The 13,003-nt window shown below is 42.9% G+C and overlaps 1 protein-coding gene across 4 annotated transcripts in view; it reads left to right on the plus strand.

Annotated features, from left to right (window-relative positions):
• Positions 1 to 13,003, plus strand: part of nfic (nuclear factor I/C) — a 168,153-nt gene that overhangs the window by 139,427 nt on the left and 15,723 nt on the right. For 2 of the 4 annotated variants that reach the window (XM_058388695.1, XM_058388692.1), the window contains exons 7-10: positions 3,938 to 4,048; positions 6,090 to 6,292; positions 10,021 to 10,180; positions 12,179 to 12,264. In XM_058388695.1, the coding sequence (XP_058244678.1) occupies positions 3,938 to 4,048; positions 6,090 to 6,292; positions 10,021 to 10,180; positions 12,179 to 12,264 (560 nt within the window). The remainder of the gene's footprint in view (positions 1 to 3,937; positions 4,049 to 6,089; positions 6,293 to 10,020; positions 10,181 to 12,178; positions 12,265 to 13,003) is intronic. The other 2 variants (XM_058388693.1, XM_058388696.1) reach the window with 2 other exon arrangements.

Below are 13,003 nucleotides of genomic sequence, written 5' to 3' on the forward strand. Positions count from 1 at the left end.
CAAAAGCTGTGGCACTTTCACTCGACCTGAGAGACGTGACTTCTAAAAAATTAACACACATGGATCTTTCATGTAAAATAAAAGCGGAAATTGATAACTGGATAATTACTCAGAGCATAAAAAAAAATGTTTATATAGATAAAACATAAAAATATAATAAAAAAAATATGTAATACAATTTATATGAAGATATATAGCATTTTTAGAGAATGCTAATATTTTAAAATGTAAATATATTATATATCATAAAAATGAAAAAAGTTAAAAATAAAGAATATAAAAAAAATAAAAAATAATCTGTGAATATAATAAAAATCATTTCAGGTTCAAAATAATTGTGAGATTTAAGGTAAAAAATATTGTGAAAAAACATATTTTTTAATTAATTTTATTACATTTAAATTAATTAATTAATTTTATTTATTTATTTTTATTTAAAATGTATTTTATATTAAAACATTTCTTTGCAATGTCGATGGAGCTTCATGCGTCTGTTTCACGTCCTGAAAATCTTGCTCTTTGTGTGTGTGTGTGTGTGTGTGTGTGAAATTGCAGTGTAAGCAGAGCTGAAACACCTGGGCAGGGCGAACCTGGCTGCAGTGAATCTAGGTCACACGGTGGTTATATAAACCATACTGTGAGCTACTTTAGGTGTGTGTGTGTGTGTGTGTGTGTGTGCGTGTGTGTGCATGCGTATGCCTCCTTACATGTGGTTATAATGTAGTTGTGGTGGTTGTAACATGATGTTTGCCGTGAAATCAGAGTTGTGTTGACGTTTTTTGTCAGTGACTGATGGAAAACCTGTTCCTGGGTTTCGTTTGCACTGAACAAGCTGCTGACACACAAAGAATGACAAAGTGAATGGTTTTAAAAAGTGGTCAAAGGGAATAGGGATTGATTGATCGATCGTTTGTTGGGTTGTGTTGTTGTAGTTCTTTATAGAAATGTGTATGTCTTGTATTTAACTGTAGATCAGGAAACATCCAGCAGAGTTTCAGGGAATTTTCTATGATTTATCTATTTATTTATTTACTTTCCAGCAGTATTGTTCCCTTCTACAGAGAAATAGAGTTAAGTTACACACACACTAGTTAATAAGGGCATTTCCCACCTCCAGACGTCTTCACAAGTGCAGTAATACCTCATTTATTCTGAATTTTATTCTTTATTTCTTGCAGGAATATTTTTTCCTGAGCAATATTTCACACTCGGATTTATATTGTTGTCTGTAAATACACTCAGAAACGCCAAATGTGACAGAAATATGACCCTATTGATGCAATGCAGCATTAAATATTAGTATTTGATTTGTTCAGATACATAATCGTACACGTCACACTGTGTCACATAGAATAAAACCAGACTATGAATAAATAAAATAAAATAAAGTAGGTAAAAAAAAAATAAAATAAAATAAAGTAGGTACATAAATAAATAACAGACTTTTTAATATATTTTTTTATTTAAATATTAAACAATAAAATAATTTAATTAGTATATATAATAATTAAAATAATAATTTAAAATATAATATATGACTGGAGATTGGTGATAGAACAGTATGACTGTTATGAATAAATTGTAGTTTTAGTGTAGCATTTTCTGTAGTAGTTAATCAGTAGTAGTAGATGTTAAGTGTAGCAGGTGAGAGTTGGGTCAGCTTATCCTTCAATCTGTGACTACGTCAATTAAAATATATATATAGTATATAGTATATAGACATATGGTATGTAGTATATAGTATAGTATATAGACAGTGGAACCACTGATGCTAACAAGTTTTGAACGGCTCCCGGACGTACGCGCGACTTAGCCGGCATGCGGTTCGGTTCACTTCGTTTGTATGCCGAAAATGCTTCGTTTGCCGATGCAAAAATTTTTGCAAAATTTAAATTCTTAAGGTGGAAATTCGTAAGGGAGGACATTCGTATGCCGAGGTTCCACTGTATCATAAAATGATATATAATTCCATATAGCGAGCGAAGGTTATCCAGCGGGCCTCAGAATGGCATCCAGGGAAGTATTTTGCTCCAGCGGTGAAACTCAAACCCTGCCATTATCATACTTCTTACATTTATTAAGCTTTTTTTAAAGTTAGCTTGTTTTGCTTTCCCTTGACCTGAATGGATTTAAACCAAACCTCAATAACACACTGGTTTTAAACAATGTCAGACTGGACATAATGTGTTCTGACTGTGGAAGCTTCAGCAATAAACAGCTCTACGGCTCCAATAAATAGCCGTAATAGAAGGTTTGGAGGACGTTCGTTAGAAATAAATTTTACAGTTAAAGGTGTCCTTGGCTGCCGAAGGGTTTTTTTTTTTTTTTTTAGCAGTAAGTGATTAGCATGCTCTGGAATCAGGACTCGATGAGACGTCCTGCTTGAGCGCTGCCCCGCCCACCTCACTTCCTGTCTTCCTGTCTAGACAGTTTTCTTTAACGTGCCTCCTTGGCTGATTGCTTTGGGACAAAGAGAGAGTGAGAGAGGAGAAGTAGAGCAGACCGAGCTGCAGCTGGACCTACACACGTCCCTCTGTTTAACTTTATAAACATCTGGGTCAGGATACCGCATTCAGAATTTAGAAAAAGTCTAAAACACACTTTAGATTTTTTTTTTTTCACATTAACACATGGCATGTTTGTGAAGAGTATTTATCTTCTTTAGTGAGCCATGGTTAAATTTACCTACCAAGTAAGGACTGGGAGATGGGTGGACAAGGAGATGGACTGAAGCATGGACTAATGGATGGATGAAAGGTTGGGGGGTCCAAGCTAATCCATATAGGGGTGATGTTGGTGCAGGTTTTCATTCCAATCAGGCAGGAACCACACCTTATTCCACCTGTTTAATCATCTTGGCTTTCACTGGACTCAGGTGTGGCTTCTATTTGGTTAGAAAGAAAAATTCCACCAACACCGGATAAGATCAGACACCCATGGGCTAGGAGTTGGACGGGGAATGAACAGAGTGATAGACTAGAGAATGGACTAAGAGCTGAACTGGGAGATGGACGAGGAGATGGACTGAAGCATTGACAGAAGTTTGGGCTAGGATAGGGGGGTCCAGTCTAATCCATACAGGTCCAATCTAATCCAATAAAGCAAGAACCACACCTGGTTCCTCCTGTTTAATCATCTTGGCTTGCAATAGACTCAGGTGTGGCTTCTGCTTGGTTGGAAAGAAAAACTCCACCAACACCATATAAGATCAGACTAGAAGTTGGATGGTGGGAAGAACTGAGTGAATGGACTAAGAGCTGAACTGGGAGATGGACTATGGGGTGGACAAAGTGATGGACTGGAGGATGGGGGGGTCCAGTCTAATCCATACAAGTCCAATCTAATCCAATCAAGCAGAAACCACACCTGATTCCACCCATCTGATCAGTTGATCTTGGTGTGGCTTCTGCTTGGTTGGAAAGAAATCCTCCATGACACCATCCCTTTCCAGAGAAGATCTCTGGTGTAGAGCATTTGATACAATGACCATGCATGAATTATAAGACATTCCTATCTCTCTGACTGATATGATACCAATCCATCAGATGAACCTCTACAGCAGTGTACATCTAATTCCGTCTGAACAGGACCTTCCATGCTACACCTAAGCTTATTATATGCAAACGTGAACACATTTTGGATGCAGCGGTTCTTTATATTAAACGCGTCCTTTATGTTTTTGCATCACCTCTGGTGCATCCTGCCTCTAGTCTCACACACACTGCTAGAGGTCCACAGAGACTTGTGATTATCCCAAACACACTGCAGTTCTCTGCAGCGCCATAAAAAAAGATTTTTTATACACTGTGCCACCCTGTGGTCAGTGCTGACATTACATCTGATGCTCATGGGTCAGTGAAGCTGACCTCTCTCTCTTTCTCTCTCTCTCTCTCCCTCTCTCTCTCTCTCTCTCTCTCACCTTCACACTGTGTATCAGGTATCTCCCCGGTGAAGAAGACTGAGATGGACAGTCCATCTCCTCAGGAGAGTTCTCCACGCCTTGGCAGCTTCACACAACACCACAGACCTGTCATTGCAGTGCACAGCGGTGAGCATGGACACACACACACACACACACACACACACAATAGCAGTAAAAGGTTAACACCAATTCCCAGATTCTCAGATGTAGACAGATGTGTTCCCGAGCCGTACCATCGGCTTCAGAAGGTTCCTCAAACAACAGGAAATTGTTAGATGTTGTTATGACTTTCTGGACACTTATTAAACTTTTGACCCCTTGTGAGCCAACAGGAAGTGCTGTCCTATTGTGAAATAATTATTAAACAACACTTGCACCAAACTTTCCATCCTATCATCCGGGGAGTTTTTTAAGTTTCCTTTTCCCTCCCAGTTACACAGAACCAAACGTCTTATCAAAGCAGATTGCTAATGTTAGCTGACTTTAGCTGCTGATTACGTTTCCTCCCACATCACATTGAGGCTTGTTAGCACTGTGAAAGCAATTTCAGGAATTAAAGCTCACCAGGATCTTATCACAAAGCTAATTAACTGCTACGGGAAATAAGATTTCGCTAATACTAACTCTGCTTTCACATTAGCAAGCGATACTTTGCTAATATCACTTCACCATCTAGTGACAAATAGCGATAAATAACCTCAAAACTCTAGCCAGTTAGCTTTGTTGACAGATTAGCAGCACAAGCTTACTGCTCTAGCTAGCTTCACCAAAGATTATTGCTTCCTTTCAAGCATTACTTTTCTCTCTAACGATGTGTTTATGACAGGATATTTATTCTTCAGTAAATGTGAACTCACTGAGAAGCAGGAAGTAAAATGAGGAGCTGAACATCAGGAGCACAGCGTTGTTAGCGTGAATGTTTTGCGTTGTGATATGCACTAAATTCCACGTAATCAAGACATAGATGTGTTTATAATTGGTTATAGCGTTGCCTCCTGCATCAAAAAACGAGCAATAACATGCTAAATCTATGCGTCTTTATGCTAAGTATACGAACGCACTTCTAACCCCGGGTGAGTAGTAAGTGCTCACTTGTGTATTGAGTGAATATTGAGACTAATACACTGCTGCTGACAGGCTGCTTGGGGAAAAAAAGAGCAATTTGTGCGTGTGTGTGTGTGTGTGTTATGAGCCGCTTTATAACAGAGCTGAGGGCTCCATGCAGACAGCGCTGCTCTCTCTGACAAGTAATTGTCTCCGGGACAATGAGGCATAATCTGTAGCCTGGCACCGCTCCACTATCTGCACAAACGATGCTACGACAATTAGCACGGCTGTTCCAGTGAACCGGTGGAGCGCCGCCGCCATATGTCACCCCGAGAAGCGTGTTAGCACCGAAATCACAGCTGTCGCGGAGCATTACAGGAATCGGCGTCGCTGAAAATTGGCCGTTCGGTGAGAATCAGGGGGATAAAGATCTAGGAAAGCCTGACAATTATGCAATGCGAAGGCTTGTCGCTAATAAGTGCAGATATCTTCCTGCTACTTAAACATTTTTTTTTCTCCCAGCTTGCTCAATCGTGGGATTCTTCAGGTAGAAAAGCATGATAACGCACACCTGCAGGTCATGAGCTCAGGTATATAATGAGAGGAAAACGTCTGGGTGACGTCACTGTGGATGGTGTGGGGGAAAAAAACATAGCTAATGTTAGCCGCTAATCACATTCCTTCAGAATTCACATCGATACCCGAGCTTCTTAGCTTTGTGAAAGAAATTTCCTGAATTAAATCTCACCTAGATCCACCTTAGCTGCTAGCTGCTAGTTTGCTAAGTAGTCTGTCTAGTGAGCGATGGGAAAGATTAACAGTTAGAAATAAACCACAAAACTAGCCACGAGGTAAAATAAAAACACCGAAAAACAGAGATCGATTTGTGCTAGCCTTGTTGACAGATTAGCAGCGCAAGCTGACTGCTTTAGCCAGATTTAACAAAGAAAGATGCTCCACTGATCAGCGTTTTCAGGAAAACAGGCTGAAATAATCACTCTCTCCAGCCGTGGTGAGCTGAAAGGTATCTCAGTATGCAAAATTTAAGGATTATTAAGGATTATCCCAATCATCCTAGCTTGTGTGCAAATCTGAGCTGACTTTAGATTAACAGGGGTAGGTTTGTGTTTCCCTGCAGGTATCTCTCGGAGTCCGCACCCATCGTCATCGCTGCATTTTTCGACGGCTCCCATCCTGCCCCAGCCGACATCCACCTACTTTCCTCACACGGCCATCCGCTACCCGCCCCACCTCACCTCACAAGACCCGCTCAAGGACCTGGTCACAATGGCCTGCGACCCTTCCAATCAACAGCCCAGCCCGGTAAGCCTGTAGCCCCGCCCCCAACAATCCAGTCATGAACAAGAACAGGGAACAATTCTGAGCCATCCATATTGATTCATATTTAAATTAACATCAGTACTTTTGTACTATACATATTATTATATATATATATATATTCTGAGTGGGTGTGTGTGTGAGATAAACACTTAGACTGTATTTAGTGTAACCCGACCGTAAGTGACTCAACCACAGACATCTAGACGCGTACAGACCCGGAGGCTTCGATTTCCCTCCTCCTCGCCTCGCTCTTACCACAACCACACACACACACACACACACACAGATATCTAAGCACTTTTCTCTAGCGTTTAAAACCTCTCTGAATAAAAAATGCTGATCTTCTCAGGACGGATACCTCAGCAGTACTTTTTTTAAGCCTCAGCAGCGTTCAGATGGTATCCGCTAAGAAATTTGCATCGCAGATCGTATTTAGATTCTAATAGCAGGACAAGAACGACACGAGGAATGAGGTCGCGGTCGTGAATATATATATATATATTTTTTTTTTTTTTTAAATCAGTAAATCTGTAGGAGGATCGGGTTTTGCGATGCTACTCAGAAGGTGGAGCCGTGGAACGTGTTCTGGAAGGTTCATGTGAATGAATACGGTATACAGTGAACATGTAGTAACCGACAGTAATGTAAAGTAAAGTAGAAAAGCAGTACAGGAGTAGGGATCTGACTTTCCTCGAACCTCAAGCGTTGACTCGTTCTGCAGTTTCATAGCACCGCTGCTGATTTTAGAAGAACTGCAGGCTCGGGGAGAGTCGGTGTCTTCAAAGGCCTCGCCTCCAGGGATAACCGACAGGGAGAAAAAAAAAATCCTGAGTCATAAAGCTGTTTTATTATTTGGGAAGAAGGAGAAATGAGGGCGAGAGAGAGAGAGAGAGAGATCAGACAGAAAAGTAGATCTGAAGAGATAGAGAGAAAGAGAAAGAGAGGAATCAGAGGGGAAAAGAGAGAGCAGGAGGAAGTACGTGTTTGAACGAGGAGATTCCTCGTGCGCCTGGCAGCTCTGCTGACGCTGGCAGAATGAGAGAGAGAGAGAGAGAGAGAGAGAGAGAAAGAGAGATTTAAAATTTGTCAGGCCGGGCCCGTCCTGCAGTCTCATTGAAATTCGCCCCACCGCAGTGCGACTGCAGCCAGCCAGTCACAAAGGACAGCAGCACAGACCCACAATGTCGCTGACTCACACACTCAAGTGTTGTTGTGCAGCAGAGAGAGAGAGAGAGAGAGAGAGAGAGAGAATGAGCGGTCCTGAGGATGGATAGAGGCAGACAGATAGACGAAGAAACAACGAGGGATAAACGGCTGTCTGCCAGAACATCCGCCCAGAACATTACCCCGTCTCTCGTATGTCTGCTGACGGAGAGGGAACCAGAGACCAGGGGGGCGGGGCAGGAGGCGGGGCTAGGCTTGGGTCTTAAGTTCAGAGGCAGGGAGAAAGCATCAGGACAAATCAATAAGTAAATAAGAATATTTACAAATATGTGTTGAGGTATTGGAGTTAACCTTATTTTGGACTGATTTGGTTCAAGCAAAACAGAAAATCTTCACGAACACCATAATACACCAACCACGCGGTTGAGGCTTGGTGTTCTAATATTTTTAGTTTATTCACAGAAATTTGCCGGTCTTATTTTCCTAAATCAAGATCACCAAAACAAGGTATAAGGGTTCAAGAGGTTCCAAATTCTTTATTTCCTCACGTCTGTGTGATGTGATGGAACACAGTGAGATGGGTTTCCTTCTCCATCAAGAAATCGACAAGAAACTAAGGATGTTTAAATGATGAAAACATAAAACATAGAATGTAAGACAGTAGAACCTCAGCGTAGGAATTTAATTTGTTCTGGAGGCGAGTTCCTAAGGTGAAAGTTTGTATTGCGAAAGGAATTCTCCCATAAGAAATAATGCAAATGCAGATTATCCGTTCCCAAAAATATGAGCAATATTCCCGATATGAAGCGTAAACTGTACGGCTGCTTACAAAGAACTGACCCAAGACAAGCATTCCATGTCAAGGCTCCTCACAGGAAGTCGTGCCACCAAGCTTGGGCTAAAAATAGAACAGAGCACCCACACCACCAATCTGTCAACAAAAAACACCCGAAAAATCACCTAGCTTTTGAAGGCATGCTGAAGGTAACGTTGGTGTCGTGGGTTGAGTCTTTCCAAACAGCTTTCACTGACTGAAAAAAAATTCGTAAAATTCATAAACTCGCTTCGGTTGGATTTCCACTGACGCTAACAAGTTTTGAACGGCTCCCGGACGTACGCCCAATTTAACCTAAGTGCGGTTTGGTTCGTTCATATGCTGAAAATGCTTCGTATGTTGATGCAAATTTCTTGCAAAATTTCAATTCTTAAGGTGAAAATTCGTAAAGGAGGGCATTCATATGCTGAGGTTCCACTGTATCATAAACATACATGGTACAATGGTGTAAATGTACACAGTGGGATTATAGTACAGATGCATTTTCATAGGGTGTGGCTCGGTGATTATAACAAATGCAGGTGCTTAAGGTGTTTCCTCTCCTGTGTCAGAGTCACCTGTAGTGCTCCGCCTCTGGTCAGAAAAACCGGCTTTTTGATCAGATGAGTAATAATAGAATTCTGTTTATATAAACACCTTACAACAGACGCTCGCCGAGATGGGAGGAGGAGTCGATGAATAAAACTAAGAAGGGGTTTCTGCAGGATTTGGCGATTTTTACGATCGCAGAAATCAACACGAAATCAAATCGCAACACCTGTTCACGTGATTCACGTGTAGTAGAGCTCTCACAGACATAGACAAGTCGTTATATAGACGGCCTCAATGGTAGGAGTGGGTAAGAATCCTGTGCTTGTGATTTCACCAGTTTTACTTCACAAAATTTAACGCAATGAATGCAACCATAACATAAAGAACGAAGGTAAATACACACACACACACACACACACACAATAGAAGTGCATTAAAATGAGGACCAGAGGCTAATAAACACACTTGAACTACATCCTCCGATACGAAGCCTAGGGGAAGGAGCATGTGGGTGTCTGAAGAACTCCGAGTGCATCCTGGTGAGTATAAAAGACGGAGACTAGAAAATCCAGACAAAGGATTAAATCATGAATAATCTTCTGATATTTGATGCTGTGTGTGGGATTGACACAGAGAGGGGCAGTGCAGAGGGGTTTATTGTAGAGTGTAGAGGGTTTAATGGCGCGGGGGTGAAGGTGGTGCGGTCCGAAGCCCGTGGCGCGGTCCGGGTAAGAGGGAGGTTTTTACTGCGAGGCGTGAGACAGGCGTGTGGGTTAGATAATAATCTCTCGAGAGTATCTCTATGTCTTACATCTAGTTGAGTAACTAATTATGAACTGGAGCGATGGAGCTGAGGATGAGGAAGAAAGCTAATCTGGTTCACGCCAATTTAAGATTTAAATCCGAATACAGATGCAGATAATGAAGCAATTTCTAGAGACGATTTGAACCCCTTCTCCGTTATGCCACTCAGCCCAGGGCAGGTGCGCTAATTTCTCGCTAGTAATATAGCTGAAATAAAAAATTTTTCCTAATGTTAGTTAGAAAGCTGGGATTGAGGCAGGCGAGGAAAGCGAGGCGGCGGGCGAGAGAGAGCAGCTGACTGTGTTATATGGATGTTTAGCCCCGAGCTGGGCCGTATAGGTGCTGGCTTGACCGTTGCTCTCTCTTTCTCCCTCAGCTGAATGGCAGTGGTCAGGTGAAGGTCCCCCCCCACTACATCTCCTCTCAGATGCTGGCCCCCCCGCCTCCCCCGGCCCTGCCTCGCCTCACGCTGCCCCCTGACTCCAAACCCAGCAGCACCTCGCCAGACGCAGCCGCCACCTCGCCCACCTCCCCCAGTAAGTGGCTCATCGTGACGCCCCGCTCTCTCTCGCTCGCTTGTTCCCTGCCCTGTCTGGCTTCTTAGGCACCTAGCTGAGTGGCGCTTGATTTGATAAGCTCTAAGTGAGCGCCGCTACAGACTCGGAGAAGGAGAGCAAGCAGTTTAAGTGGCTCTTTTATCGTGCTTTTGATCGTCGCTTATTTACACGCCACACGTCCTGGCTTCGTAATCTGATGCCACTTCATTAGGCTAATGAGCTCCGTGATGCTGAGAGAACGTTCTAGAGACTTTTAATCATCACACACACTCAGAATTTGCGTAATTCTTCATCTGAACACGACGTCAGATTTTGACAAACCCCAAATCTGTCCGATCCTCCAACGTTTATAAGAACTACATACACCGCTCCATCTTTGAAAAGCACTAATCTTCTGATCTAATGATTTGTTTACGTTTGGCTCAGAGTTGCAGATCTGCTCAAGTCGTTATCACGATCTCACAGCATAACGGCTTAAAAAAATCACCACGAGGATAAAAAATTAAAAGATATTTATAGTCGCCGGGCCGAGCTGCATCTTGGCGGTTGATCTGTAAGCGTTTTCCTGCCTGATCGAGGAGGATTATATGTGCTGCGAGCTCCCGGTTCGAGAAAATGAATAAATTCGATCGGCGCTGCGTCTCGTAAACAGCCGTGCGCTTTAGATGACGAGGCAGTCTGCCGTAGATGCTGCCCATTCGTTATTAATTGTAATTTCGTTAAGAAATGCTGAGGAGAGCTGCACACACACACACACATGCCGCAGTGATGTGTGGCCTGCGTCCTTCTCATCTCGCTAAATACGATTAGAGCGTCTGTCTGCGTAATAGTTATGGATTCCTGATAAGCTGAGGCTGATGGGAACGAATGTTTCAGTTCTAACCGACTTTATGTGTGTGTGTATGCTTTTGCGTGTGTGTGTGTGTGTGCTTTTGCGTGTGTGTGTGTGTGTGTGTGCTTTTGCGTGTGTGTGTGTGTGTGTGCATTAATATGGGATTTCCTCAGAGAGGCACAGATAAACACGTCTGCCTTTTTTTAATTACTCAGCACCGTATTAGACAACATTAAGGCGAGTTTTCATTAACGAGGCACAAAACGATATCTTGCGTTCAGATGCTGAACGCACACACACACACATACACACACACACGCTGCAGTGGCAAATTCAAAGTGCTTAGGTAAGACGAACATCTTCACTGCAGATTCTTGGTGCAGATTCTCTGTAGAAGTGCACCAAAGCCAGGAACAAGCTTCTTCCTTAAAGATCGAAGGCGACTGTTGTTTCTCTACATCACCTCACTCCAAAATCTCCCATAATGCACCACCTAGGTTGCTGAGTGTAAAGGCTAGAGCTCGTCATAGATTTGGATCAAAGTGTTTAGTAAGGTCTCTTGCCCCTTGTGTAGATATTGGGGGCGGAGTCATTGTGGAACAGACCACGTCCATTCCAAATGGTCTGAGTGAAACCCAGCCAGACTTAGCAATTGAACCTCCGTCCCTTTAATAACGAGCCGTCCGTCAAAGTGCTGGGAGAGTGGACGCTAACTGGGGCTGCTCAGCGTCTTCATACACGCCGCCGAGCATAGTGGGATGTTAATTGCTTAATTGCATCATGCAGCGCATCTGTCTGGAAGCATCTGCACTCTCCGTGTCAGTTCAGGGTTTTCCTTTAATCCGTCACGCGTCTGTACGAACCCATAAGAACGAACTGATCATCAGTCGAGCGTCTAGACGTCTGAGGATTACATATTCACTGCACATTAGTCTTAATGCTTGATTAGTGATAACATAACTAATGCTCTCTCTCTCTCTCTCTCTCTCTCTCTCTCTTGCTTGTGCTCTCTGTCTCCCCCTCACCCTTGGTCTCTCTCTCTCGCTCTCTCTCTCTCACTTTCTCTCTCTGTCTTTCTCTCCCTCTCTCTATCTCCCTTGCACGCACTGTCTTGCTTTCTCTCTCTCTCTCTCTCTCTCTCTCAGCATACTCTGCTCCCGGGACACCACCTGCCAACCGCTCCTTCGTAGGAATCGGCCCTCGGGACCCTGCGAGTCTGTATCAGGCTCAGGTACGACCCCTGCACACCTCCACTCCTCCGTCCTTCTACACCTCTACATCTGTTTATCATCAGTTCAGGAATCCTGTCTGCAGGATGAAACACCCTGTCTGAAAGAATGCACATCTGGCTGATTAAAATGGAGAAATTGATTTTTATTTATTGAAGTTAATAATCATTATTGAAATGGGATGAAAAGTTTGGGTGAATTCTGTACATCTGCATTTGCATAAAAACACAAGTGGGATCCTGTTTTTTAACATTCCACCCCGCAAGCTCGAGCTAGTTTATTAGCAGTCACCTAGCCAGAGAGCTGCGTACTTTACCTTAAGTACATGGTGTAACAGCAGAAGGATGAAGGGGCGGTCCCAATTTGCATAACCATGCATATTTATAGATATGCTAATTAGGTCCCCCTTCGAGAATTTTTATTATACACCTTTGATTATTTTTGAGTGCATGGTAATGAGGTCAGTAAGCAAAATGCAGTTGCAAATGTGAAAGTGTGTGTGTGTGTGTCTGTGTGTGTGTTTGTGTGTGTGTGTGTGTGTGTTGGTTACAGGGCTGCAGGCTTAGCCACACATTGCAATGTTGCTGCTGCATTGCAGTGCTCTCTGCCCAATAACCAGTGCAAATGTACCTCAGTGAGAACAGAGAGTTTGCTGCGACAGTGCAGTGTGTGTTTGTGTGTGTGTGTGTGTGAGACATTCTGCTGACATACAAGTACATATCAGCCCGATCTTAGAAGCAG

This window comes from Hemibagrus wyckioides, linkage group LG05, assembly GCF_019097595.1.
Source record: "Hemibagrus wyckioides isolate EC202008001 linkage group LG05, SWU_Hwy_1.0, whole genome shotgun sequence".
In the NCBI taxonomy this organism is placed as follows: domain Eukaryota; kingdom Metazoa; phylum Chordata; class Actinopteri; order Siluriformes; family Bagridae; genus Hemibagrus; species Hemibagrus wyckioides.